We start from the raw sequence: 15,215 nt of genomic DNA on the forward strand, positions 1-15,215 counted from the left end.
ACTTCTACCAAGAGTGTGTGGTACAACATGCTCACACATGAATATGAATTTATATTTATATGTAGTGCTTATTTTTCTGAAAGTAAATAGACTGCTTTTCATGCTAATGTCATGTATAATATAGTACAGATACAGAAAACTGTGATCCAATATGCTGGATTAAAGGAGAAGGAAAGGTAAAAACAAAGTAAGCTTTATCAGAAAGGACTATGTAAATATAGCCATAAGCACTCGCAGAAATGCTGCTCTGACAAAATAAATAGGATTTCTTGTCTCTTTGTTTTCCTGGGCCAGAGACAGGCAGCTCTCTTCCTCCCCCCCTTAGGAATGTGGATCTAAGCCAATCAGCAGGAAGCTTCCTCATAGTCTAACTAACTGAGCATGTACACCAGTCTTGGTCTTGGTGCAGGAGCATGGTATTATGGGAACCTTCTTTACAGAGCTCAGCATTTTTTTTCCTATGAGGCTTCTGATCTGATTTAAGCAACTCAGAGGTGTGGCAATATCCTGCATTTTACTTTGTTAAACCAAATTTATTCCCACTAGTGGTTCAGTATATGTACTATTTCTTACACTTTTCTCTTTTATGGTAGTGCTCTGTCCTCAACAAACCTGTGGCCCTCTAAATGTTATTGCATCACCTGTTTACTGTTACTATATGTTGTAGTTTAGCAACAGCTTGGTGGGCAGCCAGATGGACATCCACATTATTTGAAAATATGAGCACACAAATAGAAGCCATGTGGGTTAATAAGTGGCCTACCTGATTCAATTGCTCTGAGCAATTATATTATTGGCGCTAGGTATGCATAGCCAAATTAGTTAATGGTTTACCAATGTGTCTATGCCTGTTTTGCCTATGCCTATATGGATAAATGTTTAGCATTTTATCATCACCTCCCTCTTCTTTCCCTACATCACCAACAATGAAGCTTGCAAGAACTTATAGGTAGCATGAGAGGGACTTGTTAGATCTAAAAATTGGATTGGACTGGACTGGCTCGAATACTATTTATATTTATTAAGCTAGGCTTTCTTATTTGCTATTTTCAATAATCCATTAACCTTAAATGTTAATCTTTTCATTGATTATCCTTTCCTGCTAGGGCCATGATTCCCACTGTGGACTTGTACAATTCCTTGGCATCGTGGACCAAGAGGACAGTGTGATTGTGCAAGTTTTAAAGAAGCAAGGGGCTGTCCCCTTTGTGAAAACCAATATACCCCAGTCCATGATAAAGTAATCACTACATCTATTTCTTGAAATGTATAATGTTATTACATAAAGAATGTTTAGGTCTAGCCCTCACTCAGATGGATTTCTGTCCAACCAGTCCCTCCTAACATAAGCACTATAAGCTTAGAATGAGTATAACCAACGGCCCAACTAATTAATTGGTTTTAGTTCTTTATATGCCTGTAGACCTACCTAACCAGTGAAATCTTGTTTTCTTTCTTTTTATTATTTTTCAAATAGACCGGTATTGAACTAATCTTCCTTCTACCCTCTTTTTACTTTACTTTACCCTATTTACATCCCCTTCTCCCTATCCCATTTCTTATTTCTTGTTTCCTACTTTCTATTATTTCACTGCAACTATTGCTTTTTGGTTAGTTAAGAAAAACTCTTGAGGAACCAATGGGCTTAGATAAAATAGTTTTTTTTTTCTTCCAACACTATTTTTTTTCTTATATGTTTTTGCTATTAATTAAGCAAGAAATTTTAAATGCTACAGTGTATTTGTTTTTCATATTTCCCTTTTTTCTGTTTTTATGATACAGTATTATTGTACTGCTGGAACCTCAAGATTAATAAAAAAAATTATATAAAAAAAAAAAAAAGAATGTTTAGGTTTGGGTTGTTGTTAGTCTCATCTTGAATCCACATGGGAGGTTCAGCTACTAAATGTCCAATATACCTGAAAAGACAACTGTGTATTGAGATCAACCCATGATCCCCCAATATACATACCTACAGAGTTTAATCAGTCAAACCTTTTGCAGAGCTCTCAACCAACCCCATGTCATGAGGGAGAAAATTACTGACTCCAGGTCATTTTGAGATCTTACTTCATGGCAAGAGGTGCATGGTGTGTTCCTATATATAAAGTGATTATGGTAATGACTGTTTTCTTTTCATTAGTTTTGACTGCAGCAATTCCATCTTTGGACAGACCTTGAATCCCCATAATCACAAAAAGACATGTGGGGGTTCCAGCGGTGGGGAGGCTGCTTTGATCGCAGGAGGAGGGGCAGTACTTGGTGTGGGTACAGATGTCCTTGGAAGTATCCGAATGCCTTGCAGCTTTTGTGGCATATGTGGCCTAAAACCATCAGGGAATCGACTTAGGTTTGTTTCAATGCTTAAATCAAGAAAGTTCACTATCATCCTGTACACCTGTACATATGGATTTGCCCTTTTCTCTTTCATTTTAGTTCCTTGGGATTTTCTACACCTGTCAGTGGAATGAAATCAGGTTTGTTTTTCAAGTGCATCTTGAATAATACCTGGGTATTAAATAAACCCTGGGATGGGATCTGAAACTCAGATCAGTGGGAGGATTTATATTCAATATGGGACTTTTATTCCAGAAATTAACTGTAGTATGTGTCTGCTTTTAGCTGTGATGATGCCTGGACCAATGGCAAGGGATGTAGATAGCCTGGCTTTGTTTATGAAGGCTGTTCTATGTGATGACATGTTCCAGCTTGATCCAACAGTCCCCCCTGTTCCATTTAGAGATGAGGTATGATCTACCTTATGTACCAATGTAAATATACTGGATGCAATGGACGTTAATATGTCTTTTTTTTTCTCAGGAAGAGTAAAGTGGTTTTCTATTCATTTATGCTGAGTGATATGTCTTTTGTGCGTCATTATGTTTATATAATTATTGACACACAGGTTTTCTCTCTCATACTAACCAGCTGGATTCACTGAGTTTATGAAATGTGAGTTGCATAAAAGTTGAGAAAATCTATAGCCCCAGAATGAATGCTTAACCAGCAGATAGTTTATATCAGGGGTCCCCAACCGCCGGGCCGCGGACCAGTTATGGGCAGTGGACGGCAAGGCAGTGGGCCGCAGCGCACCCCCCTCCCCAAGCGCGTCGCATGTATTACGCGCCGCGCCCACCTCCCTTCTGCCTCCGGTCCGTGAAAACATTTTTTGGCCTCCTACCGGGCCGTGGTGCTCAAAAGGTTGGGGACGCCTGGTTTATATCATATTAAACGGCCTATTTAAGAATCTTACCTAACTGGGATATATGTTAGTAAATAATGCCCTTTTATATCTTTTCCCTTAAGCCACCATTTTGAGATTGACAGGTAGTAATGCAGCTCTAACTGTAACAGAAAAAGTGTGAGAGTAAAATACAGAACTTTACAGTCCATCAATTGGCTGATGTGGCCTAGCATGTATGTGTGCCCTTAGTTTGCTGTGCATTGTGAACCATTTGATCCCAGGGGGAAGAACTTAGTACTTAAAATATAAATTTTCTATTTAGGATTACCCAATAGCACGTACTACTAAAAAAAGTTAATTTTTTTGAAAATGGTTTATTTAGATGAACCAGGTTTCTACATATTAACTGTTTTTATGCGGTACATTATTTTTTCGTTTTAGAAAAGCAGGTTAAATGTATGTATTTTAAGTCATCTATTTGTCCCTGTTGCTGATTAGCCCAAGGGATCCGTTTGTTGGGGGAAAATGTGACTCCTTCACCTTTGAATGTGAGTACATGCTGCTATCTCACTGAATCCAGAAAAAAAGACTCCAGTACCTCTCTCTACTTTTTGGGGTGGTGTAATGTAAAAAGCCAGTGAACCAGATATGTGTGGGACTTTGCAAGCCATATCTAAGTAAGAAAAGAATTATGGATAATAGATGTAAGGAGTATACAATTTGGCCCCTGCTGTTGACTTTGATGAACTAAGATGCACCCAGATTATTGCAAGTTCCCATAATAAAGCTGCTTAATAATAACAGGTTGTGTGTAGTGATGAGCAAATCTGTCCTGTTTTGCTTCTACATATAATTTGCGAAAAGGCACGAAAATTTGCAAACAGCGAAAAATTTGCGAAACACTTTTGTCGCGTAATTTTTTTTGTAGCCCGCGTATTTTTTGACACGACCGCGCCTTTTTTGACACGCAAAGAAAGAATTTTTCTGTGGCGAATTTTCACAGAAATTTTGTGAAACAATTCGCCAATGGCGAAATGTGGAAATTCACTGCGAATCCATGCCTGGCAAAATTCGCTCATCACTAGTCGTGTGGTGTAAATATTTACTTACAAGCTACAAAGGTCAGTTGAGCCTTTGTTTGAAGGGTGCAGTCATTGGCTTTGTCTTTGGGTGAAAGAGTTCTTTCTGAGCAGTAAAATAATGCCTGTGCAATTGTAATAATAATATAAAGAGATTTAATGCAAGTCACTCCTGTTTAATTTGAGAAGTCTTAAATGCTGAATTACAAAATTCATTTCAGATTTATAACAGCTCAAAGCCTCTTACGATTGGATTTTATGACACAGATGGATATTTTCTACCAACCCCTGGTATGAAAAGGGCAATTCAGGAAACCAAAGCTCTGTTGGAAGAAGCAGGTCACAAGGTGTGTTGCTAGCATAATACAAAAATACATTATTTTCCAATTGGACAAAAACACTTACAGTGACAGTTACTGTATATGGAAATTTATATGGTTAGATTCAAAATGAGATTTCTTTAGCTGTTATCTCAGAAACACTATTTCAAGAAAATATGGTTAGATTCAAAATGAGATTTCTTTAGCTGTTATCTCAGAAACACTATTTCAAGAAAATACACAGAAAATAATATGTATAAGTATAAGGTGTAAAAATAAAAAAGTCAAATTATCAGATGCAACTTTTTCATTTCAGATTTCACGAAGACATTCGTAGAAATGAGTTTATTCGAATTTTAAAATAGAAATGTAAAAATAAAATGTCCTTGTGAAATATGAAATGAAAAAGTTGCAGAAAAGTCGCAAAACCTCTTTCTAATTGTCACACAAGAAACCAGCAACAAAAATCCAAAACCTTTAAAGTTTTGAAGGAAAAGAAGCCTCCTCCAGGGAAGAGAAGGGACATTTGTCATAGACTTCTACATGATCTTGGCAAGTTTTAGCTAGGGAATATTCAGATTTGGATTTTTAGCTATTTGGACGCATAATAAATCTGCACCGTTTTTTTTTCTGCACTAACTCAGTGATCCCCAACCAGTGGCTCAGGGGCAACATGTTGCTCCCCAACCCCTTGGATGTTGCTCTCAGTGCCCCCAAACCAGGTAGTTATTTTTGAATTCCTGACTTGGGGGCAAGTTTTGGTTGAATAAAAACAAGATTTACTACCAAATAAAGCCTCCTGTAAGCTGATAGTGTGCATAGAAGCTGCCTAATAGCCTGTCATAGCCCTTATTTGGCACCTCCATGAACTTTTATGATGCTTGTGTTGCTCTCCAAGTCTTTTTACATTTGACCGTGGCTCACGAGTAAGAAAGGTTGGGGATCCCTGGTCTAACTGATCAAAACTTCTTCCACGAAGGCCTAACATATGTCAGTGTATTCCCTAAGCTTATCTTCTAAAATACATTGTCAGCATTGTGGAATAACTAGGTGTTATTAAATCTGAAGCAGACGTATCCTTGCAGGCTTTTTAACTTCTTTCCACAACTGATGGAGGAATTTTACTGTCCAAGGCAAGGTCATTTCTTTAATTCTTTCTCTTTATGACATGAATGGATTCTTCCCAAAATATTTGCATATTTAGAATGTCCAACTGTTTATTCTTCTTGTTTTTTCCCACAGCTTGTTCCTTTTTCTCCACCACGCATAGAATATGCACTAAATGAGCTTTGTATAAGAGGATTTTTTGCAGATGGAGGGTCCACTTTAGTTGAGAAATTGTAAGTATTTTCTAAACATGGGAAAAACATAGTGATGAGCGAATCAGTGATGAGCGAATCTGTCCAGTTTCACTTTGCCAAAAAATTTGTGAAACACATTGAAGTCAATGGGTGTTTTTTTGCCCTGACTTTTTCCATTCCACCACAACTTTTTTTTGCGCCCATTGGAAACCTGGCAAAAAATATTGCTGATAATTAAGGAGTCTATATTTCTAACCCTGTACTTGCTGCACATACAACACTGATTTACAACCCTATTTCAGTAAACTTGAAAATGAAAAGAGAATGGGATGATTTGCAAATCATGGAAACCCTATAATTAATTGCAAATAGCACAAAAACAACATACCAAAAGTTGAAGCTGAAAAATGTTATTGTTTTCTTAAAAATATGTGTTTTTTTAAATTTGATGCAAGCAACATGTTTCAAAAAAAAGTTCAGACAGGGACAACAAAGAACTAAAAAATTTGTGTAATGCTAAAAAAAAAAAAAATCACCCGGGGAACATCTCACCAATTGGCAGCAGGTAAGTAACGTGACTGGAAATAAACAAAGCAGATCCCAGAGAGTTTTTCAGAAATAAAGATGGGGAGGGTTACACCACTCTGTGCCACACTGCTTTGGAAAATATTCTAACAATTTAAGGATAATGTTGAAATTGAGGATTTCATCATCTACAGAACATAACAAAAACATTCTGAGAATCTGGAGAAATCTCTTTATGCAAAGTGATCTTTGGGCCCTCAGGCAGCACTGCATTAAAAACAGACTTTAGACTGTAGCAAAAATCACTGCAGTAGTTTCAGAACCCCCTGTCTGTAAACACAGTGCGTTACTGTACTTACAAATGCAAGTTACAACTCTACCATGAAAAGAAGAAATCATTTACTTACCTGACGCAGTAGGCAAAGTGCTCTTATGGAAGCAATCGGCATTTTGTCACATAAAGCACCATTCTCTCCCAGAATTCCTGCATCATTGTGTGCACAAGTGGTTCTTGAAGTGGACTCAGTTGCGATGTGTCTGACTCTTGTGTGCTGTGTCTGGCGCAGTTGTGTCAGATGCATCAAAATAGACAGAACTGCACATGCGCTACGCTGAAAATCAGGCGCAGTTGCGTTGAATATTTTTAAACCAGCACTCAGTTCGGAACAGAAAGCAGGAAGGACTGATTGCTGCTGAGTGCAGTTATACAGAAGTGTGCAGGGCACATTTAGATGTAAATACCTTTAATTAAATATATACAACTCGCTGTGGGGAAATGTGCAAATTGCCCACTGTGTCTCCGGATGTAAGTGAGCCCTCATATATAAACATGATCCAGAAACACTGCTGCCATCTTTGTGCCTAAGCTCATTTAAGAGGGACTGAGGTGAAGTGGAAAACTGTCCTGTTATCTGGCAGATTAAATTTAAAATTATTTTTGGAAATCATGTATGTAGCATCCTTGGGGCTAAAGAGGAAAAGGACCATCTGGCTTGCTATATGGGCACAGTTAAAAATTTCAGTATCCGTGATGGTATGGGGGTGCCTTAGTGCACATGGCATGGGTTTTGACGCAACATATGTTGCCATCAAGACAATGTTTTTCAGGAAAGGCCTTGCTTATTTTAGCAAGACAATGCCAAAAACCTTTCTCAGCATATTTGAACAGCATGGTTCCGTAGTAAAAGATTCTCGGGGTGAACTGGCCTGCCTGCTTTCGTAAACCTGTCATCCATTGAAAACATCTGTTGCATTATTAAATGAAAATGTGACAAAGGAGATTCTGAACTGTAAGCAGCTGAAATCCTATATCAGATCCTATATTTAATCCTATATCAGATATCAGGCAAGAATTTGGCAACATTTTACTTATTTCAAAGCTACAATTGGTCTCCTCAGTTCCCAAACATTTTCTACCCCTTGACTTACTTTATCTAGAAATGCAGTGGCAGGAAAGAGCCTCTTTCAGTTCAGAAACTGTACAAAGAGGTGATGCAGCACTGTAGGAAACATGCACTTCACCCAACTTTTTTGAAATGTGTTGCTGGCATCAAATTTAATGAGCTCCTTCTCCTCTTTAGTCCCAAGGATGTTGTACAGGTCTGTGCTTGAAATAAGCATACATTAGCCGAGATGTTGACATACTGCCTTTTAACATTTGCTTTTTTATAACAGCAATGCAGACATAGTGGACCCTAACCTGAAACAGCAGATGCTTCTGTATAAAGTACCCACCCTTGTGAAGAAGATCATATCCTTTTTCATGAGACCGATAGTAAGTGTCAATATACTTCTTCCATATTTTCTATTTTGGAACTGCAAATTCAAATACAGATGAAGAGCTGGGTAACCTGAATTATTTCTTGGGCTATCCTAGCTTGTTAAATTACATGGATTCCTATGGTAACATATTTTCAACCGCCTAACCGCTGAAACCTTAGGAATCTTGTTTATAACAACATGGGATATTCCAATAAATCATTTGAAACATTTTCAAATGTTTTAAATACTAAATAATATTAACACTATATTTGTGCTTCTCCTCTTAGTTACTGGGTAGAATTCCTGATTACTGTATATTTGTACACTATAGGACTCATTTACAAAGCTGAAAATTGCACAGATTCCAAAGCTGCTTACAAACATACTTGTGCCTATACACACTCTTTGCAGCTTGCATTTGCATCTACAAAATACACGGTGCACAAAGGTGTTTGTACCAGGGTTACCTTTCCATGTTTGCTACAAGCACAACTGAATTGCTTCCAATGAATTGCACACTAACACCATTTCTGGTGCTGCACACATCAATTTGCCTGAAATGACACAATCAATTCACACCCACACTGACATTGCTAGTCAATGTGTCTGCAATGTTAAATCACACATAAGTTGTGCACCCTATATTTAAAGGTACCCACCATTATTCTGGAATTCTGGGGAAAGTGCTGCATTGTGGCTAAAAATCCTTGCAATTTCCAATTTAAAAACAGTAATGCCTCCAAGCAATATCCGTACTGTACTAGTTTGTTAACATGGGCGTGAAAGAACTTGACTTACCTACACACAGCCTTGAACTGAAGCTAATTAAACAGTTGTTACATGATTTGTAAAGCTGACTGGGAGCCAGGCCTGATTGCCCAACATCTCAGCCCAGCCTTATCTTTCCAGATTAAGTTGTTGGAAAGGTGTTTGCTTTACTTTACCAAGCAATAACATTCTTTGCAGGCATAGAAATAACTTTACAACTAACTTTTTAGCAAAAAAAATTTGTACACAGATCAATAAGAGTGCTCAGATTGATGCTCCTTATGTAACGGTAAGCTGTGGATAAATAGCAGACAGCAATGTTGTTATACAACTTACCAAATAGGTGATAAATAGAATATTCTGCTGTAGCCATTGTTTGTACAATAATTTAGGTAAGTCTTCTTGGTGTTTGTTCGTCAAATATTTATATTGTTTTTTATTTTGTTTTTCCAAAGTTTCCACGAATTGCAAACCACGTGGATGCGCACTGTGGTGTTGGGTAAGTAGAAGAGTAGGCAGCCATTACCATTACGCTCACAAGATATTGCTTTGTTGTGGCTTTAAGAGCTAAATAGTGTTTATATGTGGTAAACATATTCAATGCTCAAAAAGTTGTAAAATCAATACAACTTTCTTACTAAAAAAGAGAAAAGGGTTTAATGCAATAAAAATATATTTTTCGCTACTTTGTTGTGTCAAAACCATTTGAAGGAAACAAAAGAAGAACATAAATTAACTCCTGTTTTAAAAAATATGAAGCCCAGGACCCCCAATAGCAATATGGTTAAATATAGGATTTAAAAAATGGTATACAACAGTAGTTGAAAACTGCTAGAGTGGTGGTTACCCAAAATATCTATTCAGTTTATTTCTGTTTTTGCAGCTCTGTCAAACAGCTGTGGAAACATAACACTGCGATAAAGGTAAGCTTTGGCTGGACCTGGAATATAAAAGGAGTAATTTACAATGCACCACACAATGTGCATAGTGCAAAAAGTTGAAAATTGGGCGCTAGTGCTAAACAAAATTTTTTGGCAGGTTTCACTATGAAAAACGTCCATGGACTCCAATGGACACAAAAAAAAGTTAAGAGGAATGGAATGCATTCCATCAATATTCACTGTTTTGTGAATTTTTTGGTAAAGCAAAATGGGACAGATTCACTCATCACTAGCCACATGCCTCTCTGCTTCATTGTGCCATGTAGGGACCCAGTGCCGGATTTCTAATCCGGGCACCCCAAGGCCAGCCCTATGCATCTTGGTATCCTTGAGTGAATTCATACAAGACAGTGTGCACAATGACTTTAACATTCAACCTGGTTTAGGTTGTTAACCCTAATGGAGGAAAATGCCCCATAGACCAGTGGGGGGGGGGGGGAATCAAATTAGTTGGTGGCTTCTATCCAGTTTCTCCAGAATTTCTCATACTTCTGGGGACTACCCCTGACAGTGGATGTGAGTTGGTTCAGGGGGGGGTAGCGTTCTGATGAGATTTGCTGTTTTCTATTTGTACTTTCAAAGTGTTTTTTTTCTTTAGAAGCTAGATTCAATTAACAAATGTAAACTGCACTGGAGCAATCAGCTCACATTAACTTTGATTAAAATGTCATTTGTAGGAGTATCGTTGTGAATATATTAATGAATGGAAAAAGCTGAATTTGGATGCCTTGCTGTGTCCAATGTTGGGTCCAGCCTTTAATATTGGATGCCCTGGAAAACTCTTTGGTGAGTACTGTACCAAGCTGTCAACTTTCTTATTGCAACTCTAAAAGGGGTAAATTTAAATCTTTCATACCCTTGTTTATGTAGACTAGATTTAAGGATACAAAATGAGATTGCTATTACCTGTTGCATTATCATATCCTCCTACAGAACTGTGCTTAAGTGTGGGATTGTTGCTGAACTACACACCACAATATTATGCTTAACAGTAATGAATTTATATTGGTTCTTTGAGTGGTGTTTGGCATTATTAAAGAATAAGTAAACCTTTTTTTTCTGTTAATAAAATTACTCTAAACAGCTTCCCAGAATTGCCTACCTTTGTCCCTCTGTTCTTTCTGACCTGGTTCCTCAGTTACAAGATGATAGATTCCTCTCCTTCCTTGTTCAGAGTGAAGCTTCGCCCCAACTTCCTGTTCAGGTCTCTCATCAAGAAAAAAAATGCTGCTAATGCACAGACTTGCTCCTGCTGCCTCCAGGCATGCGCAGATGGCACTCTAATTCGACTACAGAAGGTCGATGTAATAAGAGACCTGAACAGGAAGTAAGGGCAGAGCTTCACTCTGAACAAGGAAGGAGAGGAATCGATCACCTTGTAAGTGAGGAACCAGGTCAGAAAGAACAGAGGGACAAAGGTAGTCAATTCTGGGAAGCTGTTTAGAGTAATTTTAATAAAAGAAAAAAAAAAGGTTTACTTTTATTTACTTTTAGAACGTTAAATGATTAAATATTCATTGTCCCTAGCAAAATATTTTTTAATGAAGAGATCCATAGTTTTATTTTTTAAGATATTTTAGCAAATATTGTATTATATGAAGTAGACTGGCCAGTCACTAGTTGTTGAATATATTAATTGAATTTGAACATTAATGGGTCCAATTGATTGAAGGAAGGCCCCTTTTGCTTTTTCTCTGCATACCATAACTGCCATGCCTTGCAAATAATCCAATAGCACAACTTAGGATACTAACCCTTAAGATCCCCATACACGCTAAGATTCGCTCGCTTGGCGAGATCGGCAAGCGAGCGGATCTTCACCCGATATCCCCACCTACGGGTGGGCGATATCGGGGAACGTGCAGGCTAATTCGATTATATTGGCGTCAATGGGGCAGTCGGCTGAACGAGCTGATGCGGTCCTCGATCCAACTGAATCTTTTAACCTGGCCGATCGATATCTGGGCAATTTCAGGCCAGATATCAGTCGGGCATGCCCCTCGTTTCTGCCTCTACACGGGCTGATAAGTGCCGAATCAGTCCAAGGGACCAATATCGGCAGTTACAATCGGCCCGTGTATGGGGAACTTTAGTCCCTCTACATCAGTGCTGTCCAACTGGCGGCCCGTGACCCCCCTCTGTGTGGCCCCCCACCTGTCTGGCTGCTTTGATGGCTTACCTTTGAGTAAGCATTAAATGGTAACAGTACTGAGATTAACTGGCCCCCTGCATGGTTCTCACCTCAGATTCAGGCTGTAATCCCTCTGTATTGTTTAAAAATGTAATCCCCTGTGTTTTTCACACCTTTTAATACCTGCATTGTTCACCCCCTGCAGTGTTCACACCTCAGGCTCAGGCTGTAATCACTCCCATTGTTCACTTCTTCACACCTCAGACATAGGTACTGTAGGCAGAGTATGGCACATACAGCCAGCATAGGGCAGGTAGAGTATGGCACACACAGGCAGCATAGGTCAGGGAGGGTATGGCACACATAGGAAGGGTAGGGCAGGCAGAGTATGGCACACACAGTCAGGGTAGGGCAGACAGAGTATGGTACACAGAGGCAGCATAGAGAAGGCAGAGTATGGCACACATAGGCAGGGTAGGACAGGCAGAGTATGGCACACACAGACAGCATAGGACAGGCAGAGTGCTGCCTGTGTGTGCCATACTCTGCTTGCTCTATGCTGCTTGTGGGAGGTGAACCTGGCAGGGGTTTGTTGTGGGAGTTTGTTAGCAGTTGGAAATAGCCATTAAATGGTCCCTAAGGTGTGTAATTATGTACTGGGGGTTGCTCTGCTATCCACAGGGGAGGAGGAGGCATATGGAATTTAAGGGTATATCTTAATATGACATAATTCTTTCACATATGAATGATGGTTGATATCCCCACAGTAAGGACCAAGCATTTGGGATTTTGCTGTGTTACCACCATTGTGATAAAATAGGTGTGGTTTGAAGTGGGTGTGGTTTCAAAAAGGGGAGTGGTCAAAACTGGCTTCCATTAGCGGCCCTCCACCATGTATGCTAGAGAAATTCCGGCCCTCGGCACCGTAGAAGTTGGACAGCACTGCTCTACATGATAAACTTCTTTATCTGAATATAATGTATTTTATTAAGGTAATATTTCCTAGATTAGTAGGCTAATACTTGTTGATGTAATTTGTGTGGCAACATAATTAGGATTTCTTGCCAATATGTTTTGCAGCTGGCTTTTGCTTCACCATGCTGTTCAACATTTTGAACTTTCCTGCTGGGGTTCTACCTGTTACCACTGTTACACCTGAAGACGAGGAAGAACTGAAGCATTACAAAGGATACTATAATGATCTTTGGGACAAAGAAGTGATAATGGTATGATGAAAATTGAGATTTCCAGCACTTTTCTGTTTTCCTATGGCACATAAAGTAATGGGTAGCCCTATAGGTGGCTGATAAAATGGTCATAAATGACTCCAGTCTTTTGTATGGTAATTGCTTTGTTTGGTTTTATCCTGGAGCTACTAATCACTGCAGTGGAAAAATATACCTATTACATATTTTAATCAAACTGTAATTTATACATGAATGAATGATGGAAGAAGACATTTAGAATAGGAAGATTATATCTAGTTGGTTAAGATGCTTATAAATACCTGGTAACATCAAGAGGTAACTTCCCTTTCAGTTGTTTCTTTGAACATTCTTCAGGTTATGTAGTAACAAGAAAAATGTGCTGTGGTTCATTAACCACATGTACCTATTTGTTTTTGTATTTTTAACTGCAATATAATAATAAAAATATTATTATTAAATTATTATTTTTAAATGATGCCCCTGTTACCACATATTCAACATACCAGTGTCTGGCTAACTGTGTGTTTTCATTATACAACGACTTAACCATGCTTCAAAAGGTTGCACATGCCTTGCTCCTAGTTGTACTATTATGTATTATATATTATTGTAACTATTATGTTAATTCTTTCTTGTGAAGTTTTTAATAAAAAACATAAAAACCCTAGTTGTACTATCAATACATTATATTACATTTATTTATAAAGCACCAACATATTCCGCATGCTGTACAATAAGTGGGTTTCATACATTGGACATACAGAGTAACATATAAAGCAATCAGTAACCGATACAAGAGGTGAAGAGGGCCCTGCCCAAAAGAGCTTACAATCTACAAGGAGAAAGGGTTGAGACACAAGGTGTGGGAATGGGCAAACTTCAGAATTTTGCCATTTCGCGTGAAACTGGCGCCAAAATTTGGCACGGAAATAATTGTCTATGCATCAGCCAAAAAGATGTTCACATTTACAAAGACTATCATTACATGATGTAATCCTATTACTTCTGCTTTGCAGGGAATGCAAGATGGCGCTGGACTCCCATTGGCCGTGCAGTGTGTGGCATTACCATGGCAAGAAGAACAGTGTCTTCGACTTATGAAGGAAGTGGAGAATGTAACTCGTGGAAAAATAAACATGTGAAGGTCCAATCTTGGTCTGCAATAACGCAGATGACTTTATATGACTCTATCAATGAATGACACACATAAGAGTAAAACACAAAGACAAGAAACTGCCATATTCCTACAGATTATTGGAGGTGCTATTATAGTTTAGATTGATAAAATAATAATATGTTTATTGTGAGTAGTATCATTTATTATAAGCCTCACTTTGGTGGCTAATTACCTAATGCATTTCAAAGACTCGAATGCCTGGTATTTATGCAAAAAAACAAAAACTTAACCATCTAACCATAACATCACCATCTAAAAGCTTGCGAGTTTCTATGGAGTTTTCCTTATTAATAAATAAGCAAACATTCACACAAACAAGCCAAGGCACACATACATGCTAGGCCCCATCAGCCAATTAATGAACAGAGATCTGTCTTTTGCTTCCACACTACAATTTGGTGAGATTCTTTAATAGGTCACTTAACATAATATAAACTAGGGGGCTGATTTACTAACCCACGAATCCGACCCGAATTGGAAAAATTCCGACTTGAAAACGAACATTTTGCGACTTTTTCGTATGTTTTGCGATTTTTTCGGATTCTGTACGAATTTTTCGTTACCAATACGATTTTTGCGTAAAAACGCGAGTTTTTCGTATCCATTACGAAAGTTGCGTAAAAAGTTGCGCATTTTGCGTAGCGTTAAAACTTACGCGAAAAGTTGCGCATTTTTCGTAGCGTTAAAACTTAACGCTACGAAAAATGCGCAACTTTTCGCGTAAGTTTTAACGCTACGCAAAACGCGCAACTTTTTACGCAACTTTCGTAATGGATAGGAAAACTCGCGTTTTTACGCAAAAATCGTATTGGATCCGAAA

At 38.3% G+C, this 15,215-nt stretch overlaps 1 protein-coding gene across 3 annotated transcripts in view; it reads left to right on the plus strand.

Annotated features, from left to right (window-relative positions):
- faah.1 (fatty acid amide hydrolase, gene 1) overlaps nt 1-14,613 on the plus strand; it is a 29,086-nt gene extending 14,473 nt beyond the window's left edge. For all 3 annotated transcript variants that reach the window (XM_012961592.2, XM_018093576.2, XM_012961591.3), the window contains exons 4-15: nt 1,107-1,240; nt 2,144-2,350; nt 2,437-2,477; nt 2,623-2,747; nt 4,485-4,610; nt 5,826-5,923; nt 8,084-8,183; nt 9,394-9,437; nt 9,822-9,861; nt 10,557-10,665; nt 13,091-13,236; nt 14,235-14,613. In XM_012961592.2, coding sequence (XP_012817046.2) covers nt 1,107-1,240; nt 2,144-2,350; nt 2,437-2,477; nt 2,623-2,747; nt 4,485-4,610; nt 5,826-5,923; nt 8,084-8,183; nt 9,394-9,437; nt 9,822-9,861; nt 10,557-10,665; nt 13,091-13,236; nt 14,235-14,360 — 1,296 coding nt within the window. In that variant the 3' untranslated portion in view covers nt 14,361-14,613. The remainder of the gene's footprint in view (nt 1-1,106; nt 1,241-2,143; nt 2,351-2,436; nt 2,478-2,622; nt 2,748-4,484; nt 4,611-5,825; nt 5,924-8,083; nt 8,184-9,393; nt 9,438-9,821; nt 9,862-10,556; nt 10,666-13,090; nt 13,237-14,234) is intronic.
- The last annotated feature ends 602 nt before the right edge of the window (nt 14,614-15,215 follow it).

This window comes from Xenopus tropicalis, chromosome 4 (assembly GCF_000004195.4).
Source record: "Xenopus tropicalis strain Nigerian chromosome 4, UCB_Xtro_10.0, whole genome shotgun sequence".
In the NCBI taxonomy this organism is placed as follows: Eukaryota; Metazoa; Chordata; class Amphibia; order Anura; family Pipidae; genus Xenopus; species Xenopus tropicalis.